At 38.4% G+C, this 22,086-nt stretch overlaps 1 protein-coding gene across 2 annotated transcripts; it reads right to left on the bottom strand.

The window, feature by feature from the left end:
- Window positions 1-1,700: 1,700 nt before the first annotated feature.
- GMFB (glia maturation factor beta) lies at window positions 1,701-21,999 on the bottom strand. 2 transcript variants are annotated; one of them, XM_039321124.1, is made up of 7 exons: window positions 21,763-21,999; window positions 16,950-17,046; window positions 12,480-12,529; window positions 12,137-12,186; window positions 10,489-10,571; window positions 7,930-8,003; window positions 1,701-6,650 (listed from the first exon to the last, which is right to left on the bottom strand). In XM_039321124.1, exons 1-7 carry the CDS (start codon window positions 21,763-21,765, stop codon window positions 6,579-6,581), a joined length of 429 nt encoding a protein of 142 aa, XP_039177058.1. In that variant the 5' UTR covers window positions 21,766-21,999; the 3' UTR covers window positions 1,701-6,578. The 2 variants fall into 2 exon arrangements, with proteins under 2 accessions (XP_039177058.1, XP_039177047.1); XM_039321113.1 differs by lacking the exon at window positions 21,763-21,999 and adding an exon at window positions 21,327-21,719.
- Between the last annotated feature and the right edge of the window lie 87 nt (window positions 22,000-22,086).

The raw sequence follows: 22,086 nt of genomic DNA on the forward strand, positions 1-22,086 counted from the left end.
ACTTTCTTGAAAGCATGTACTTTTTTCCGGAATTCAGAATTTTTCTGGACAATTCATTTTATTTTTATTTTTCATTCCCCCAGTTTGATGTTTGGGTGTGGGGTGAACTCCCATAACCCCACATTTTGGGTAGAAAAGGTGAGATCCTTTTTCTGTGAATGATCTCCAATTTTTTTTTTAATTTGGCGTTTTCTTACCTAACCAGCATGTCATAATACTGCAAAGACTGGGGAAACCTTCACTTCATTTGGTGCCGATCTGTTTCACTTCCCCCCAACTCATCCCACTTTAAATCCTATATCATTTAGCTGTTCCACGCATCTGATGAAATGAGCTGCAGCTTATGAAAGCTCATGCTTGTGAATAGTTTTTATTAATTGGAAAGGTGATTTGGAGCTATCATAGACTAATAGGGCTCTTCTACAATTTTAACATTGGAGGACCTTGGAGTGGGTGTATGCCAGCAATTTTCCATCACACAAGGAACAGGAATTGAAGTAGGATTTGTCCATCAGGCACTTGCCACAAATGCAACTTTTTGAGAGTAAAGCGATTACCTTCTGGAAAGTTGATCTGTTGTTTTTTTTTGAATCAGTGGTACTTCCTCACTATCAATTATTTTGATTTGGTATAGCAAATCTGAAGCTCAGTGGGGAAAAAAAGATGGTTTGCATGCATGTAAAAGCATGTTTTTAATTACTTAAAATATTTTAGAGGTGATCTCCCAGATTTCCTATTTATGGTGTTGTTCACTCAAGTGTTCCAAGGAAGATCATAAAAGATCCATTTGGTTTCTTTGGACTTATCTGCTCTTTTTTAGTTTTGTTGATAACTACATCCAGTGACCAATAATTTCACGACGTGGATAATGTCTGCAAATAATAAGGTACTGGATTTCCACAAGATTTCTTAAGATGAAGCCCTCAAAGTTGTACAGAATATTTTACTCAGGTGAACAACACAACTCTGAAATACAAGCTTGTTTTATTTTCTAGATCTTTCACATTGTGGAAAAATATGCTGAGCTGAAGTTTTCACAAGGAATATGCCTCTGTATCTCACAAGATTTCTTTCCGGGTTAGTTACAGCGAATGTAGATCTCCAGTTACATCACTGTGTGGTGCTCAGATTTTCCTAAACCTGATATTCACATCCGTGAATTCCCAGCATATGTCAACCACCTGTAAGTCGAAACATTCAGTATCGCCCCTAGATCAGAATAACAGACGAGTCTGAATTGTCTCAGAACTTCTTTAAATGCCCGTTCTCAATGCCTGCAACTTGAATAACATTTTCTCCTGAGCATGTGCAAATGAGCCTGATATACAACCAGGACTACTGCAAGTGAAAAAGCAAATCTGGTCAGACAGATTAGTTCTGCATAGACTTGAACGTCTGTCTTTTTCTTTTACAATTACTTCCTTCAATGGTTTAGATGGGAGAAAATGTCAATTTGTATTCAATACAAGCAGAGGCTAACTTCCTTGTTTGTCAGAAGCTAACTGCATACCCAAACTGGGTCAGCATCCCATACTGTTATTTTATCTTAAACAGTCCAATCAATTTATTGTCAAATGGGAGATCCTGGATAGGAAGAGCTCTTGTTCAAAGGTTATACTGTATATTCTTTTTGCCAGGCTACCTTTCATCCCCCCCCCCCCAGCTTTAAGCTTATTCTATCACATTAAAAATAGAAGACAGAGAGTTTGACAGGTTTTATTAACATTGTATGATCATTGATACCAATACAAGCTCCATGCTTTGCCAAACAAAAAGAAAATGATGATTTTAAAAAAAACATGCAAAATCAACTAAGCAGAACATTAAAAATACCCCAATCATTGCAACACCTGTCAAGCTGGTTAGTTCCACAGAAATATCAGTGAACAATAAAAGCACATATTGCAGTTTCCTTTCTATAAAATACTGTTGCTCTTATCTCATACAGAATAACTTTTCAGCATTAGAAATGTTTAATTATATTACGTCAGTACAATATATTATTGTAAAGAGACCAATATTCTCATTAACAATTTGCAGATTTGGGAAAGGGAGTTGAGAAGGGAAGCAAGAGAGAGTGGTCCTGGGTTCAATCTGCAGCCTTTTTCAGACTGCCTAGAAAAGAATGGTATTCCAGCAATCAATGCACATCGAACTTCTCCAACTTGGCACCCTCCAGATGTGTCGGGAATAGAATTCCAAGAGTCTTGGCTAGTTTAGAAAAATGAACTATATCTGTTGGAAATTCAAGGACATAGAGTCTGGATATGTCGGAAGGATGCCAACTGGGGTAGGTTATTCTATCAGATATTAGCCATAGCAATAGCACTTAAGACTTACATACTTCCCACTTTACAGCACTCTTTAAGTGGTTACAACATCAGCATATTGTCCTCAACAATCTAACTTCAGAAGGATGGAAGGCTGAGTCAACCTTAAGCCTGTCAGGATCGAACTCTAGATTGTGGGCAGAGTTAGCAATATACTGAACCAGAACTAATGGCCTACCCCAGCTGGCATCTTCCAGATGTATCCAAACTATATGTCCTTGAATTTCCAACTAGTATATATTAGCTAAGATATCTGGAATTGTAGAATTCTATGCCAAGGGCCCAAAAGGAAGGTTGGAGTCTGAACTATGGATACTACAGCTCATACTTTTCAGGTACAACTAGAGGAGATAGCAAGCGAGCTATAATTGGCTTGGTTCACCTTTATCCTCTGTGTTTCAATGATCCTTTCTCAATAGCTTTGCAATTTTGTGCATTTACAATGTGCACACCAAATTACTGCTCCCAAATTAGGTATTAACTTCCCTAAAAGATGTTTCATATAGTATTGATCTGATTTCAACATATCAAATGATGCACAACTACCAGGAATTTAGCAATCTACCCAGTTTTATTAGTAGACTGATTCTCTTTTTTTTTTTTAAACCTTGCATGGTATGAAAGCCTTTTCATATGTTTCACACAAGAACATAAACCTTTCATCAGTGAGGAAAAAAAACCCATTCTTCCATATACATAACAAACTATGTCTATTCACTTAGAACAACTTTCCCTAATCTGGTACCACTCAACACATCTGGAAAGGGTCACAGCAGAGAAGAATGAATTAAATCCCACACACTTTCACGGAAGCTGACTAGTGTTGGTTAACAGAAAGCAGGAAAAATTCACAAATGCCAGTTTCACATTTCATCCAGTGAATACTGCGCTATCAATAAAGCATAAAGATATGTTTTAAGTTCAAACAAGCTTTTACAGGAAAAAGGGAATACATTCATACAATTGATTCACACGATTGCAACATGTGAATATTAGAAGCACGTGTATTATGCGATTCTTCCCTTTTGCTCAGATCCTCCTGTTGTTTATATGCTACAACAAACATATATCATGTATATGTAATATGTGAAAAGGCTTGGAGGGGGGGGGGAAAGAAATCAAAACCAAGTATTTGGCCTCGTTTTGAAATACTGACAATTCTAATCTATAAAAGATTCAAGAGAAGTACTACTAGAAAAAGACCAGAAATGGAACCGTTGTTAGAAGTTTATCATCCCACTGTATTATTACTTTTTAATAAATTGCTTATTAAAACATCAATATGAAGATTTGATTTAAACAAGTTAGTATTCAAAAAGTTGTTACAGCGATATATTTTGATGGAAATTCTTCAGATGTTGCTCCTTCAAGATCCAAATAGAGAGGAAGGGGAGGAGCAGGAAAAAAAAAACTCTCCTCTTAGCTGAAGTTGTCAATATTTCCAGACTTCAAACAGAATTCCATTTAGGAATAACTATAGTTCACATTATACTGCCCAAAAGACATCATAGAATGTATTATTGGGGCAGGGTAGGGACAAACAATTACTTAGAAAAGACAACAGCTTCCAAATTGTGGAGTTTAGTCTCACTCTCTTTAAACCTAAAATCAAGCCTGCAATTTCCTTCACTGTCTTTGACCAAACATAATTCCAAGGAGTGCTCAGCTACCTATGTATTTTCAGGCTTTTCAAACAACTACATGGATATTACAGTATTTTTAATTTTTAAATGCTTCTGACAGATCATTCATTTTCCAGTCTCTCTTCAGCCTCCATTTTATCCTACACCAGAGGGGCACAAATATGGCCCAGGAACACCATGTAGCACACCAACAATCCTTTTAGCAGCCCTTTCAGACTGAATAGCCTTCCCCCTTTTCTGCTTTCTGAAGTATTTAATTAGCAAAATGGATAATTTACAATTTATTTCATAAAACTCTTTGACACTTTCCCAAAAGTGAACCTAACCTCACTAACTGTGGAGCATGACTCACAAAAAGTTGGATACAGTTCTTGAGCTGAATGAGAGTCTCTACTCTGGTAAAAGGGAGGAAAAAACATTAAATTAAGAGCAACCAAGGATTATAACCTTAGATGAGAGATTGTATAGTCAGTCACTTAAGAAAAAAAATCCTAGAAAAAACACTTTTTAAAAAACAAAAAGCCTAACAAAAGAGTGGTAATGAAGGCAGATAAGCACAAAAGAATCTTCAGACATATTTGGTACATAAAGAAAGATTTCTATGTATATCCTCCTTCAGCCAAAGAACAAATCTGACCCCCAATATCCATGTAAAACAGCCTCTGTACTATTTGTACTCTTTTAATAGTTTAGGGATAATATAGTTCAATTCATTGTAATGCCATACAAAATGGAACAATTAGACCAGAGCCTAACTGTTCCCTTGCGAGATCATTTACAGAGGACTCCCCCAGATATGACTCATTGGAATTAATGCCAACTGCTATCAGATTTGGTATATAGAATCTGACATTTTACCCAACTAGGTGACCTAGGATATTTTGAGATTTTGGAATGTTGCAGTTATAATCCACAAAGGGTGCATCATGCTGAGGAAAACCCATGTAGAGTTTGATCAACTATCAGTTTAGGGAACAACATATATTTCTGCTCCTTTGTCAGTTAACACTTGGCTACCCCTGGCTTAGGAATCTCATTCCTAGATAATAGACAAGAAAGGCCTCACCTGTCTGTGTCTAAGCACTATATTGCCAATTTACTGGCCACATCATGTATGCCCTCCATTGAAGGGAGAATCAAGTTTTGCAGCTAAGTAATTCAAGTTGCTGATCAAAGAGGGTGGGATACTTTGATCTATATGTTATTATCAAGATCCCAGTCAAGGAGAAGCACAAGATGCTAAGCTGCTCTCCCCCATGCATTGCAACGGATATTCCTCTGGCTTCTGAGAAGGCATTGGCTACATATTTTTAAAGTACAAAAAGGAAATCAAGGTAGTTAAGGAAGTCAAATTCTACACACTATATATTACTTCTTTTGTGCCCTGCATTTATAAGGATCAAGGCACACACACAGCCCTGTCTATTGAGAGACAGAATGCAGAAATGCGGTGGACTCTGATTAACTTCAGAATATTTGTTGACTTTTAGTTTTCTTTTTTAGCCAGACTAAGCATTTTGCCTTAAATCATAGCAGTATAAACCGTGTGTGCACCTACAGCTGAAGTTAATGGAAAGAGAGATTAAGCTACCAGACGCTGCTAGGGAGATTTCTTTTAGACAAAGTTAACCTGTATCAAATTTAATATTTTTTTAAAAACTGGCAGTGTAAGACTTTCTTACAATCATTTGATAGAATTTTTTTTTTTAAAAAGGCACACAGATTGAGAAGTGCTTGCATAAAAAGTCCAGAAAAGTCAAGACTTTTATATTAATAGATCTACATATAAAGACTTTTGGAATGGAAGTCCACTACAGTATGTTACCAAGCCCTTACAGGTTGCTTTAAATCTACTTTCTATTTGATTAGTAAAAATGCTATCCTTACATACACAAAAATAGTGTTAAACCTTTGAACCAAAATGGAAATATAAGGTTCAAAGTAATTGGGGGCTTTATTTTTTTTAAGAGAAAAGAAAAGCCCCATCTGGAGAAGTTAGGAATCATACTAAAGTATCTATCCTAAAATAGGTTGGGCCCAAATCAAATTTTTTCATGCCCCTGGATTCAGTGTTATTTTCACATACTATTGTGTCCAGTTATTAATTATTAATGTCCAGTTTCTATTAAAAGAAGATGCACTTGTAGCTCAAGAGGGGGGAAAAATCTGCTGTAAATTTCCAGGCTACTTGACTGAGTACAGCCATAAACACAATCCATTGATACAAACAAGAGCTGATGCACAATGTGTCCCTTTGGAGATTCTGCCCCAAAGCTGTAAACAATTACCAGTTCTAATTAGTCCAGATAGAAATATTAGTCATGTAAGTGCAAAAAGAAAAAAATTATCCCTGCAGGAAGAAAACTGTTCCCTTTTAAACAATTAGAAGGAAAGGAACAATCCTGGGCAAAGTTTGGTTAAGCAGGAGATGCTTCTTCCCCTCATGTATATAAATTTTGCACAGACAAATATATACATATATATATGTACATACATACAAACATTGCAGGAAACAACTGTAAGTACAGTGCATTCTTGTTAGGTTTAGAAAGCAGGAGTCATGTTTGGTTCCAGTTTGAACTGCACGGAATGCTTAATCCTTCTTTTAGTGGAAGTAGCCAAGCTTCTCCTGAAGCCATTCCTCAGTGAGATCTTCTGTATTCCTGATTTCAAATACCTGCGGGGGGGGGGGGGAACAGAAACAAAAATAGTTTCAGCAAGTACACCAAGACATGGTTAGAAGGATAAACCACAGTTGACTATGTTGATGCAACCCACTAAGCCAAATCTAAACAAATTACAGTATGGTTTAGCATGCTGTATGTGCTAAGCCAAAAAGACAAGTCATCTAGTCCAAAAGGGAATAAGAAATAGCTATTACATAATATATTTTTAATTTAACTTTTTTAGAAATATACTACTACTGATGCAGATAAATATGTCCAGGAAAAAGCACACAATCATCTATCCTTGACCAAGAAACTGCTAAAGTTGGACTTCTTAAAAAATATATTGCCTTTGGTTTGGGGCCTTCAAAAGAGTGTACCAGCAGATCAAACTACAGTACTATCTTAGGACTTATTTCCCACAGAAACAGGACAGTCGAGACCAAGACAGAATCTTTTTAGCTGCAGGTAAATCTTACATGAGAGAAATCCATTGTTTCCTTGGACAGCTCCTCCTCAGCATTTTAGCTTTTTCTGTGAATGGATGTATTAATTATTACTGGGGAGAACACTGAGTCATGCAAAGATCATCTTTGGCTTAAAGTCTAGGATTTTCTGTGAAGCTCATCAGTTAGAAATAGAAAAAAGAGGAAGGTCAACTATATGGAAGTGCAATAAAAAGCGGCCCAGTTCTTTACTGCAACCTGGTGTTCCCTCAAAATACTTTGGACATGCATCAGCACCTTGCAGGAGCAATAGCCCAAGAAAGATGGAATGAACTAAGTTGCCCACAAAGGCCCTGTTGGATACACCAGATTCCTGAAGCATAAAAAGAAACACACAGCTGTAAAGGAAGAGGGAATGCAGCAGTTTTGATTATTTTGTGATTTCTCTATTCTCTAGTCTAGACGAGTGTTTCTCAACCTTATGCTCAAAGAGCACTCCAAGGACTATACATTGAGCTAAATGCATCCCGGAACCATTACTTGCCACTTATGGCTACAGGAAGCCAAATAAAATATCATTTTGCATAGTTAAAGATCAATATTCACCAGCCAAATCTCCAATGAGCATAGACCTGCATGTGAACCCATCCTGGAGAACAGCAATTTCAGAAAGGTTATATAGCACATGTTACAAAGTTCAGCTTTCTCTTGAGATAAAATTTTGGTAAGTACCAGGTTATGTACATCCTGCAAATATCAGGATGTTTCAATTGACAGACTCTAGGGGCAAGAGGAAATACAACAACTTGGTAACAAATGCATCCAAGGTTTGCTTCAGTTTTACCTTTGTGAGTTCTGCTGTTTGAACTAATTTATTTTTGCTGCCAGCATACATCATCTGTTGCTCAGGCTTACATCCTATAATTGTAAAAAAGGAGGAAGGTAAGTAGAGACAAAACCACATTAGTCAGTCTATTTGGCAATAGATCCTCAGTCCTTACTGCATATGCAAGAAACAACTGGTCTTTTCCTTATCCTACTTGCCACTTTAAAATTAACATAACAATTTCCCCAATCTAATGATTTCCAGATGTATCACAACAGACTGGCTAGAAACTAGGGGGGGGGGGTTTGAAATCTTTCAACGCATCTCAAAAATATCAGCTTGGAGAAAATTCGATTAGATAATTCTGCACACCAAAAAAGATTCAGTTAGCAGTAGCAGTAGTTGCTTATTAAAAGTGCTTGGAAAATATTGAAAAGGCCAGGCTGCCTTTTGCCCCCTGAATATGCCTATACTTAACAGTCTTTATCTAAAACTATTATGTACTATATTGGTGGGCACTAGGACGGAACTTTTTCTGTGGCAGCACCCTTAGTCTAGGGGTTTAAGTCTTAAGAAACGTTGATTAAGAATGCTTTAGTTTAAGGGCTGATGTTTTTATTTCTGCTTATTGAGGATAATATATGTCTGTACTTTAAACTTGAAAAGCATGCTATAGATCAGCGGTTCTCAACCTTTGAGTCGCGACCCCATTTGGGGTCGAACAACCATTTTACGGGGGTCACCAAACAATGTGATCCGCCATTTTTTCCCTCGGGGTGGCGCCACGCATGCACGCCGAGCATGGGGGCGCCGCTGCGCATGCGCGCCGTGCCGCGCATGGGGGCGGCGCGTCCTTATGACCAGGGTCGCCGTATAAAAAGGTTGAGAACCACTGCTATAGATGTTTTAATACATGCTTATTAAAAAAAACCCAACATTCACAACTTCATGTTTTATAGATGTTTGGGGTTATGACTTCCATAATCTTTTACTAGCAGGGACTATTGTTGTTGTTGTTGTTGTTAATTGCGAAGTCGTGTCTGACTCATTGCGACCCCATGGACAATGTTCCTCCAGGTCTTCCTGTCCTCTACCATCTTCTGGAGTCCATTTAGGTTCACACCTACTGCTTCAAGCAGGGACTATAGAGGGCACCAGAGGCACTGTACACACATACTTAACAGGAAATCTGATCAACCATTTACTTATTTCACTATCCTCTTCAAGCTAATTAAAAGATATTTATTGAAGACATCAGCTGCCAATTCTATTCATATATACCAAAAACATTAAACACAGAACATATGTTCCAGAGTCTACACCAGCTTGTCAGATTGGAAACATATAAGCATCCACCGAATATTCTAAAAAGCACGCTAAAAGTTTACACACATTACTGAGTGATTCTTATTATTTACATTACAGTAGACCATTATTAGCCCTGTGCTGAAGAGATGGTAATTTAAGATGTGAGGGAATATATCTTACACAACTAAGACAATTTGGTATATTAACCTTTAACGTTCATACACAGAGACTCAGTGTTCACACATAGTGCTAATTTGGTATACTAGTCCTTAACATAATACACACTCAGTGTTTACACATTGTCTTAGGAGTATAATGTATGTCACAATGTGCATCATGTCATTATACAAACGATGCAAAATTATATTTCCACTATGACATCATAATGTATGTGCATTATTTGACTACTTCAAATGCTAATGGTGTTAAGCTATTGTTTTATTTATAAAGGTTTTCACATAATACTAAGCTATCTCCATGACTTGGGAATGCAACTGCTAGTTGTTATGCAGGTAATCCCTAGATAAGTTCAGCATTCAGGGAATGAGAAATTTCCTTACATTTCAAAATCCAATTGCTATCAAGTTATTCATCACCTCAACATAGAATAAAGTGCATAATTGCTGAAGTCTTTACAAATTTAATTAAAGAAGCCTTTAAAAGGTTTTCTGCAGTCCTGGTGAGACTGAAAACAACTGCACTCCCATTAACTAACAAAATTGTTACCAAGGTCTACAGCCATTCTGTGTTCTCACTCCCTTTTCTGATAACCTCTGTCACTTGTTGGTCTCTACAGACTCGTCCTATTCTTCCTACAACTGCTTTGAATGTTTTGTTGACCCAACATAAAGGCCCTTATAATGACACTCAGAAGCCAAACAACATGAACTTGTCCTGCGCCGAGGTGGCGCAGCAGTTAGAGTGCAGTACTGCAGGCCACTTCAGCTGACTGTGTTCAGCAGGTCAGCGGTTCAAATCTCACCGGCTCAAGGTTGACTCAGCCTTCCATCCTTCCGAGGTAGGTAAAATGAGGACCCAGATTGTTGGGGGCAATGTAAATATATATATACATTGCTTACTGGTGTACACCACTTAGAGAGTGTTTGCACTTAAAGCGGTATATAAGTCTCATAAATAAATAAACTTTCCCCAGCTAATCAAAATGAAAATCCTTAACATATCCTTAAGTATTTTTTATCTTGGATGGCAGCCATCTTTTTATTTCTACTGAAGACAGTTTGTACATCCGCTCATGAGAGTTCAACTTACCAACTGGACTTGAGAAGATAAAGCAGAGGGGATAAGAGACTCGCCCATCATCATGCTGATACTTGTAGCTATAGACAATGAATGTGTTCTAAAGGTAAGGAAACTAGAGAACTTAAGTGTGGTTTGTGGAATATTCCACAGCTGGCTTGGTTCACATACACCCTAAACCAGGGGTGTCAAACTGCCGGCCCACGGGCTGGACGCGTCATCCAGAAGCCGCACCCACCCCATTGCTGGCAATGGCAAAACCGTCCTGATACTAGCACGACATCACGTGACGTCACAAGTTTGACATGTCTGCTCTAAACTAAAACCAAATAAACTATAGTCTGATTTATAGAAATGCATGACTCCAGTATAGAAATAAAGTTCTTCCACCTGCTATAAATCCCTTCCCTTCCTGGACACTTATACAAGAAAGGAGATTCTAAGAAAGATCTGTACATCTTCATTTACCTCTAGACTCTATGCTAAGAAGCACAGTATAGCTCTGGGGTATCAAACTCAATTTCATTGCGGTTGCCCTCAGGGGGGCAGGTGGGTGTGGCCAGGTGAGTGGGGCCTACTGGGTGGGCATGGATGGAGTGGGTGTGGCCTACTGGGTGGGCGTGGCCAGCTCTACATCATTTGCGTCAAAGGTGCCTGTGCGGGCCTGGGCAGGAGTGGGACAGATATGAGGGTCTCTGGCAGAAAGGGGTGGGACCAGGGCAAGTGCCAAGGCATGGTCCATTGGAGGAGCCTCACTGTTCCTCTCAGGCCATGCCGGGGGGGGGCTGGATAGTGGTCAAACGCCCAGCCTGGCCCTCGAGCACCCGCTGCACCAAGCCCAGCCCCACTTCCCCAAGGGGGCACCCAGCTGCACTTATTTCCTCTTCAAGGCTGCTGCTGTTGTGCTTGCTCACCTTAGCCAGGTTGCTCATGATGGGTACAAGGGCAAAGTCAGAGGGAGGCCCAGTCCCTCTCCATGGGAGGAGATCTGGCTTTGTATCCAAAGCTTCCTTAGCAATAGGATGGGAGACCCCCAGGATAGGCCAGGAGGAGGGGGCAAGGGGATGGTGAAAGGGCAGCAGGGCAGGACTAAGGTAGGACTTCCCTCAGACCCTCCCTCTCCTTTCCTTCTTTCCTTCCTTCTTTCCTAAGTACAGAGTGGTGGGAAAATATTTGAGATGGAGGAAGAAAAACAGGCAAGAAATGCAGCTGGGGAGGTGTCACCCTTCGTGAGGAATGAAGAAATGCACCATCGCCTGGAAGTGGCCAGCGCGATGGTGCATTTCTTCATTCCTCACAAAGGTGACACCTCCCCAGCATGCACCCAGAGGGCGGGGGTGACGTGGCAGGGGCTGGTTCCTCACTGTTTCTAGATGGCCTTGTGGAGCTAAGACTGAATGTGTTTCAGCATAGATGGCGACCATAAAATTGTACATTGGATCCCGGCCAACCTGGCCAGGGGCAAGGCAACGGGGGCCGTTCCCTCACTGTTTCCAGGATGGCTTCGCGGGCCACATGAAACCACTTTGCAGGCCGCATCCGCCCCCCGGATCTTGTGTTTGACATTTCTGGTGTAGCTTATTGGCTCAGGCACCAAAAATGACAGCAGAAAATCATTTCTCTGTACCAAAATATTACTTTGTTCAATGATAAAAGATATCGAGGTTGTCTTTCTGGAAGTTCATCTTTTAGTTCATCTGGAGATATACCCTGTAAGAATCACAACAACTAGTATTTTAGCAATGTCCTATTATAGTCAATATGCAATACATTATTACAGCCTTCACTCATTTTAAGAAAGTATTTAAAGTCAATACCAGCACTTAAAAACAAATTATTACAACCTGTTAGTTTAGTGCAAGAATATTCTTTATTTTTCTTTGGCTGCATACATGTATAAATATATATAAGTAATGTACCTACTGAGACCATGTTTAACAAAAAACAAAAAGTTTATATATTTAAGCTTGGCAAAACAAAAAGCTACTCCAACTCAAACATACCTCATGTTCTTCATCCAGAACTACCAGCTGTTTCTCTTTGTCAATTTTCACTATACAATAAAAGAAAACAAACAAAAAAAAAGTTCATTTAAATTATGCTATCTGCGGGAGGTGGGGGAAATTATTGTCATTCACTTAGGTGTCTTTGTTTTTTTTACTGGTTCTTTTTCTCTTTCGCCTGAACTAATAGTCATCGCTGAATACAGCAAGATCACTAGAAAAAGTATTTCCTAATAGTCATCAGGCTAGTTTCAAATTTAGCCAAAGGAGTACCATGTCTGATCCATGCTCATCTAATATTTGGCTGTAAACATTTTCCCAGGAAAGTTGAAACCTAGATTTATTGAACCATTTATTATTAAAACCTACAAAGACTCAAGACACCAATTTCTCCCTTAAACATCCCAATGCTACATAAAGGATCCTGGCTCTAAAGAAGTAAAATTGGAAAAAGGATTATAAAAATTTTGGATTTAAAAGAAAACTCTAAATCAATGGTTCTCAACCTTTTTAATGCCGCGACCCCCAACCGGCCGTAAGTCGAGGACTACTAAACCGGTCGTAAGTCGAGGACTACTCAACTGATGCAGCACCGTTTGCAGAATGGGACTTTTGGCGGGCTCAGCAGGGCAGAGACAGCCTGGACAATTCCTATTGGCTTTTGAAAGCCAATAGAATTAGACTCTATTCAAGAGAGTCTATTCTATTGGCTTTCAAAAGCCAATAGAATAAAAGGGAGTAGCACAGCTAAGGAAAAGGGGAAAAAATGGCGGACTGCGTTGTTTGGCGACCCCCGTGAAATGGTCGTTCGACCCCAAATGGGATCCCGACCCACAGGTTGAGAACCACTGCTCTAAATGGTATGGGAGACATCTTGTGGCTAAACCTGATATTACAACTTGTTATTGCTTAAAAGAGACTTGGCTTGAAGTCCAGACTATGCATAAGACTATTGTAATCTTGACAGATATCAGTTGTGAGAAGCCCAGCTGTGTTCTATATTCAGTGACAAAAAAAAACATTCTTTGATTGCAAAGCTTTTAACTTAACACACTACTAAGAGAACATGGATAAAGATCAGGAACAGATTCTCTTTATGTTGAAAGTAATTTATGAAACTATTCTTACAGCTACTGATGAAACAAGAAGTTACAGAAAAGAACAAGATGTCAGCCTAGATATACGAACCCAAACTTTGATTACAACTAAAAAATCAACTACACAGAATATAATAGAAGAAATGAAACAATTAAATACTATGACAGAAGATTTAACTGATCAGCAAACACAGTTAATGGAAAACCCAAAAAGGGACTGACAACATGGAACAGGGAAAAGACTTTCTATATAAACCAGAAGAAACCTGAGGATCAAGAAGAAGAGACTGAAGGGAAGATAAACATTTCAAAACAACTACATCAAAATGGAAAATAGAGACGATTTGTTAGTCGTTTCAAAAAAATGGTGACTGGATGGCTTTTTCTACTTCAAACAATATATACAACAACACAGGGAGATTTATTTGATGACTTAAAAACATGGACATGGAAGGCAAGCTGGCAAAGAAAGAAAGCTAGAGTAAAACTGAAGAAAATTGGGGTTTTGACTTATCAGTGAGAATTAAAATAGAACATACTCAAATAGATAAGATGTGTATTTTGAATACTACATTTTGTTATGAGCCGAGATAAAGAAAACTTTGGTCATTTAAAACTTGGAAGTATAAATATAAATAGTTAAATTTGAATATCGATTTGCTTATAAAGGTTGAATGTAAAAGTAATTAAGATATGTATAAGCTAAAAATTTCTTGATGAATGTAATAAATATGGTTTTACTTAGCTGTTATAATAAATAAATATGAGATAGTAGACATCAAGAGAAAAAGAGAGGAAGTATTAAATGTTGACATAAGAGAAATTTTGGTTACTAAATTTAAGACATTTGGAAATTAACAGAAAATAAAAATGTTAAACTGTATTATTAATTAGTTGAGGTAAGATGGTGAGAAATAAAATATATTTAAATAAAGATGTGTATCCTGAACATTAGATTTTGCGATGAATTGTGATAAAGGGAACTGTGGTTATTTAAAACTTGGAAATTACAAATATTAAATGTTAAATTTAAATATTAACGGGAAACTAAAAATTGGGAAAAAGTAATTAGGACATTGTCTATAAAGACTGAATGTTAAAATAACTAGGATATAATAATAATAATAATAATAGTAAAGTTGGAAGGGACCTTGGAGGTCATCTAGTCCAACCCCCTGCTCAGGCAGGAAACCCTACACCATTTCGGACAAATGGCTGTCCAGTCTCTTCTTAAAAACTTCCAGTGTTGGAGCATTTACTGCTTCTGGAGGCAAAATGTTCCACTGATTAATTGTTCTCACTGTCAGGAAGTTTCTCCTTAGTTCTAGGTTGCTTCTCTCCTTGATTAGTTTCCACCCGTTGCTTCTTGTCCTGCCTTCAGGTGCTTTGGAAAATAGCTTAATTCCCTCTTCTTTATGGCAGCCCCTGAGATATTGGAATACTGCTATCATGTCCCCCCTTGTCCTTCTCTTCGTTAAACTAGACATACCCAATTCTAGCAACCGTTCCTTATATGTTTTAGCCTCCAGTCCCCTAATCATCTTTGTTGCTCTTCTCTGTACTCTTTCTAGAGTCTCAACATCTTTTTTACATCGTGGTGACCAAAACTGGATGCAGTATTCCAAGTGTGGCCTTACCAAGGCATTGAAGAGTGGTATTAATACTTCACGTGATCTTGATTCTATCCCTCTGTTAATGCAGCCTAGTACTGTGTTGGCCTTTTTGGCAGCTGCCGCACACTGCTGGCTCATATTTAACTGATTGTCTACTAGGACTCCAAGGTCCCTCTCACAGTTACTACTATTGAGCATGGTGCCACCTATGCTGTACTTGTGCATTTGGTTTTTCTTGCCTAAATGTAGAACCTTGCTTTTTTCACCATTGAATTTCATTTTGTTAGTTAGTGCCCAGTGTTCAAGTCTGTCCAGATCCTTCTGTATCTGAAGCCTGTCTTCTGGAGTGTTGGCTATTCCTGCCAGCTTGGTGTCATCTGCAAATTTGATGAGTTCCCCATCTATCCCTTCATCCAAATCGTTGATGAAGATGTTGAAGAGTACTGGGCCCAGAACAGAGCCCTGGGGCACCCCACTACACACTTCCCTCCATATAGATGCAGTTCCATTGAGGACCACTCGCTGAGTACGGCCGGTCAGCCAGCTACGGATCCATCTGGTGGTGGTTCTGTCTACCCCACATTTTTCTATCTTGTCAAGTAGTAGGTTGTGATCTACTTTATCAAATGCCTTACTGAAGTCCAAGTAAATTATGTCCACAGCATTCCTCTGATCCACTAATTTTGTCACTTGGTCAAAGAATGCAATAAGATTTGTCTGGCATGATCTATTTTTGACAAACCCATGTTGGCTTTTAGTAATGACTTTGTTTGCCTCTAGGTGTTCGTTGATTCGTTGTTTGATTATCTTTTCCAGGATCTTCCCAGGTATTGAGGTCAGGCTGATAGGTCTGTAATTTCCTGGATCCATTTTTTTTCCTTTTTTGAGGATGGGAACTACATCAGCTCTTTTCCAGTCCTCTGGTAGTTCCCCTGTGTTCCAGGATCTTTGAAAAATATAGTTCAGTGGCTCCGATATCACATCTGCCAGTTCCTTGAGAACTCTGGGGTGTAATCCATCTGGTCCTGGCGATTTGAACTCATCTAGGCTGGACAGGTGCTCCCTAACCATTTTCTTGCCTATCTTAACTTGTGTTTCTGTTTTGTTTTTTATGGCACTATTTTTGATAGGTTGGTATATGTATAAACTAAAAATTATTGATAAATGTAAGAAAGTTATTTTTATTTAATGGATATAATAAGAATTGTATTAGTTTAAATATGAGACTGTAAATACTAAGGGGAAAAGACAAGAAATATTTAATGTACTAGTTTGAGATTTGTATTAAAGATACTTGTATGTTATTGAATTATCGATTAACTCAGCTACTGTGTTGCTTTTTAAATATTTAAATGTAAAATTAGAAAATCAATAAAATTTTCTTTAAAAAAAAATCTTACATTCCCCAGTGGATGCCAACCATAATTAACTTACTTGTATGCCAAAGTCTGCACTCTTCAGAATTTTGCATGTACATGTAAAATTGTACATGTAATTCAAATTCAACTAAAACAATGGAAATGCTATACAGAAAATTTTACATGATTTTGTTTGCACAATGTATTCAAAACGACTCAAAATAGGGCAAATCTATACAACCCAAATGCTCCTAGATTTGCTTCAAAGACTTAATGGCCTTTTAAAACTTGTGTGTGGGGGTATTCAGAAACAGAAATCCAAGTTATTTTCCGCCAGAAGAGAGAACATGAGACTGTATTATTCCCCCTTATGAGCGTTGTGAGCCCTCCTTTTCAGCTTACTGATAATGGCTGCATTGTTCGTGTCTTTACGAAAACGAAACTTTCTCAGCTTCTCTACCAGGTCTTCAGCAACATCACAAACCACTAGGGATTCACTCTAAAGAGAAGAGGGGCAGGGAGTGAAAGAGAAAAGGCACAGATGAACAAAAGGACTCTTTATTCCAGACATACATATCACTCTGGTCCTCAACTGCTGGAGATGCAATACATATAAAAAATAATAATAATCAGGCAATATTTTATTTGGAGAAAAGCTATAGCAAGTATTTTGAAGAAGAAAACACATAATGAAAATGTAGCACAGTATTCCATGAGGACAACTGTTGCACTTTCCTAGTCTGCTGCCCTCCAGATAAGTTTAGTTTCATTATATTTGGAATGTAGGGAGAAGATTTCAAGACCCCATTACCAAATCCATTTGGCATATACAGTGGAAGCTTGCTGGAGTTGTTGTAGTCCCAAGCCCACTTGGAAGGACCTGAGTGGAGGATTCTGGCTATTCATACTGTCACTTTCTTTTATTTTCCTGCACAATTGTCGAAGAAATCAAGCTTCAGAGGCAATGGGAGGATGCATACAGTGTGAATTCAATGTAACTAGAGGAAAGATACTTATCCTTTTCTTCCCTCAAAATCCTTGATGGTCTTACCCACTGTATCTCTATTCTTACACTCCAGGGTGGAGAACACAAAATCTTTCAGGTGTTGTTGAATTAACAGTTCCAGCATCCCTTGCTTCTGGCTACGCTTGCAAGCTTGCTGGGCAATATTTTATTTGTTTATAGTGTGAACCCACAGTCTCCAGATTCCTAGCCTGGTGCTTTAACCACTAGACCAAACTGGCTCATTCAGGTATCCCAATGCTTTCCTACCTGTGGTCATCTCTTCGACCATCCTTGCTATTGAAAGGTTTCTAACTTATTCAAATAATTCCACTTGGCATTTCCTATGCCATCCAAACATCTCTATCATGCTACTTTTCTTACTTTCATTCTTCCTTTCCTTCTTCAAATCCTTCATTTGCTTCTTTTGTAAAGTATGCAACAGAATGCACTATCCTCACATTCAGCTGAAATGAATCTTACTATGATTATAAAAACTAAATATTCTCACTTGATTGTCTGTGATTCCATTTCCCTAGCTTTCCCATTTTGTCTCTCTTAGGTTGCTTTCCACACCATTATGCCTTCTGGATCTGCCTTTTTATTATTTTGATAGTGGGTTCCATAGACAATATGTACAATTGACTATTCCCAGTACTGCATGGCAACATCTCCCAACACACAGCTCGTTATCAGAATTCAATATGGGCAGCAGTGCTAAATATAGTTCTGAGGAAATACATATACATGTATTCAATGTGATTTACTTCTGCAAAACCTAGTAATAATTCTAGGCTCTGTTCACATATTTTACATAGCCATAATGTTACTTTGATTTTGGCTTGAAATATGTCTGTAGTGACTGTTTAGTCAGAAACCTATGCTCAAAAAAATGACTTAATACATGGTAAAGCCAGCCAAGAGCAGCTTGTGGACTTTGCAGATATAGCATTGCAGTAGGCAAGGTGATCCACCTCAGGAAGAAGGGCAACACTCAGGACCAACATAACTAATGTATGCGTTACTAAATCAAACAGCTAAGAAAACCCAGGTTTCTTTTCATTCTGCAATAAATAAATTGGGGAGATTCCCATGTCCAATATAGAAAGCTATACATTTTTACAAAATGGGTAATTAGCCTACAAAATTTCTAAAATTGTAGCAATAGGCACCAATTATAAAAGGAAATAAGACAATTTATGGAGAATAGTAGTCATTAGTCACAGCTGCTTTATATTATTTCCAGTTGCCAAGGCAGCATGATTTTCAACATTAAGAAAACATTAGTCCATGGGTTTATGTTGAGCTTTGAATTTCTCATATGCACCTGGTTCCAAAAGAAGAACGCTTCTGCACCTGATTGTCCAACATGGATATATTAGACTAGGATGCTAAAGTGATTCAGATGTTTTTATTCAGGGACTAATTGATAAAATTATTCAAAACAGATATTGCAAATGAAGGCAAATATACGTGTCCCAGGATAATGTTACAGGATCCAACTGAGTCAGTCACAGGGACCAAAGGTTTATTCTTTCAAGCTGCTGGAGCCCATCATCAGGGAACTTCTCTCTCTCCATAATATGTAAAACAGATATTCATTATTCTATATTACACAAATAAACAGAACAGACAGTATTACATTTCTTTTTAAAAAAAACACTTGCTCATAAATCCAACCTGCAATCTATTTTACTGTAGGCATACAATACTCACCGTGTATAAATGCTGTATGAAAATATAACCTGGCAGTTACAATTGCACACAATTACATTAAGCCAGAAAAGCCACAAATGAGTTTCCCAAGCAGATTGACTTTCAGGCATTTGTTATGATATGCAAATCAACTATTTCAAAAAAACACATTTGCTTATCACAGAAGGTTCTGAGCCTGCAAGGAGTCCTTGAGCATGAGAACAGAGTATCGCAATCTTGTTGCCAAGGAAAAAGAATAAAATGGATTCAGAAATCTTCATCTTCTGTATCTTACTGTTTAGAGATTTGGCATCGGTCCTGTGCTATATCAGGAGCCAGTATAAAAACCACAGGATTAGGGGGAGATTAATTTGTTGACCTTTCCTTCTCACCTTTGCAAAATATTGCAAAACATTTTGGATAAGAACTGTTTTTGTTTATCTTACATCTATTACTCCAAAGCATAATATATAATGTGTTAAAAATGCATTTTTGAGGGAACATAACATCTAAGAAAAGTTGCTTCAAAGCACATAATTCCTAGTCAGGGGCAGGAAGGAGATCCCAATTACATTTGATGGGTTTAGAAACACAGATATGTGCTGCATTTCTTCATACCAAAGTCTTAAAATCTCTCACAAATACACAGTTTGGGGGTCACAAAAGTCTTGTTTTTTTAGTTAGGCAAAAGTTTCACCAATGACTTCTGAGCACACAAAGAGATAAGTCAAATTCCTTAATATTAAGCAATATTTGTAGTTAGGAATTAAAAGTTGCAACAACACAAGGGAATGGATTTGAAGAGAAAGGCAATGAAGAATCTCAAGGCCATTCAGACCAATCTCTCCTTGCAATGTACACAAGCTACTTCTCCCTGTCAACAATGGCTATAGATAGAAAATGAACAGAGTTTTTGGACCAGAATAAGAAGCAGTAATACCATTACTTTTACAAATGAAAATAAGTATACTCAAAGGTATGGTTTAACACAAATAAGAAAAAACATTAGTGCTTCAAATTATTTTTCTCAGGACTGCCATGGAGCAGTAATAAAATAATAAAGTCTTCAAGTTAACTCCTAGCAAATTCATGAACATAAATTTGAGGGGGGGGGAGTAGCAAAATGAAATGATTTCCTACTGCCTTCTTCCAGACTTTTTATTTTATTTTATTTTATTTTCCAGTCTAACATCCTTAGATTTTCAGATGATTTCTCATCCAAGAACTAATCAGTCAAGGTTGGCTAGATGCTGCCACCTGCTTAACAAGGAGCATTTAGGTGTCATAATATCAGATTCTGCCAACTCCTTCTACAGTTACACATACTGAAAACCCCATTTAAATCCATTGGCATTTTTCCCTAAATAAACACAAATTAGTCAGTTGCAAGACCCCTAGAGCAATTATCATGGATTACAGTTCTCCTTTCAGGAATTTTTTAGGAAACAGATCCTATCAGAGGATAAAGTTCAAGTTTAACCCCATGGACCTTTTCCCCAGAGAGACCTGAACTATCAGGATTATAAATGTGCCTCAATCACTCCCAGGATTTAAGCCACTTATTTCTTCACTTTTTCCATCAAACCTTGAAGTGCAAATGTAATGCAGTTATTTGTCTGTGAGCATGCATTTAAAATATTTGAAGGGGCTTTTCCTAATGACCACTTAGGGTTTCCCCAAAGTGGTCAATACTGACCCTCAAGGTTCAATAGGACAATCCATTATTATTAGTTTTCATATTACTATTAGTTATTAAATATTTGAGGGTCAATGAACAATCTGAAACTTCCTAAAAGGGTTGATGAGCTGAAGAGCTAGAGCGTATTTCCCAATCTCAGAGAAAGAGAGGTGTAAACTTCAACTCCCAGAATTTCCCAGCCAGGTTGAGAAACACCGGACTAGAGGAAAAGTACCCATTGTCCCCAAGGCAGGGTCTCCCAGATGTCCTGGACTCCAAATCTTAGCCATTTATTTTAATGATAGAACGGGAGGGAAAGAAAACTGCAAATGGAAAGAAATGAGCGCTTGTGCTAAGAAAGAGACCTGCAAAATGGGAAAAGAAAATTGCACTTTGGCCCTACCTTTGCAAGAAGCATTGATTTGTCTTTGAGGAGGCGGCAAGGAGTAGCAATTCCAAGCTCTGCCCCTCCCCCTTCCGACGCGAGGGAAAATTGGAGATAATTTCATTAAAAAGGAGCATCAATCCGAAGATTGGTGGATCATCCCCGTAACTGGAATTCATCGCCTTAACCTTTTTCAAATATTTAGGCGAAGCTTACAGGAATCCATACGTTGTTTACAAGCCACAATATATCATTCTAATAAACAAGCGCATTGCATTCAATTTAGCTGGATTTGTTGTTATGCGAGGGGAGAGATCTCATTCTCCATCCAATCGCTGGGAGGGGGCTATTTATTTAGAGCTTAAATAACTGCAAGAAGGACGGAAAAAAGAAAGATGAAAACCTAAACGCCAAAAAGCAAATCGCAATTCCATAAGGGATCTCGTGAACTTACCATCTTGTAGCTGCAGCAGCTGCCTTCCCTAGCGCTGGCCCTTTAAGAGGCCGGGTGGGTCCTCCCCACCTCAGCCCCAATCCAGTTCCAGGCCCACTTAGTGCGCATGGCCTGAGCATTCCCTGAACCAATCAATTGTATCGCTCGGCTTCGGCGGCAGCCTCCCCTAGCTACGGTGAGCGAGAGGCCATCGCTCTGGAACTCCCTCTGAAGTGGGGATCATTACAGCAATTGTCTCCCTACTTCCCTCCCACCCGAGCGTCCATCCACCCGCCCACGCCTAGAGAGGCTGGAGGATAAAGAGCGTCCCATAGTCGATAGTCC

Source organism: Crotalus tigris, unplaced genomic scaffold, assembly GCF_016545835.1.
Source record: "Crotalus tigris isolate CLP2741 ecotype Arizona unplaced genomic scaffold, ASM1654583v1 scf7180000017605.3043972, whole genome shotgun sequence".
In the NCBI taxonomy this organism is placed as follows: domain Eukaryota; kingdom Metazoa; phylum Chordata; class Lepidosauria; order Squamata; family Viperidae; genus Crotalus; species Crotalus tigris.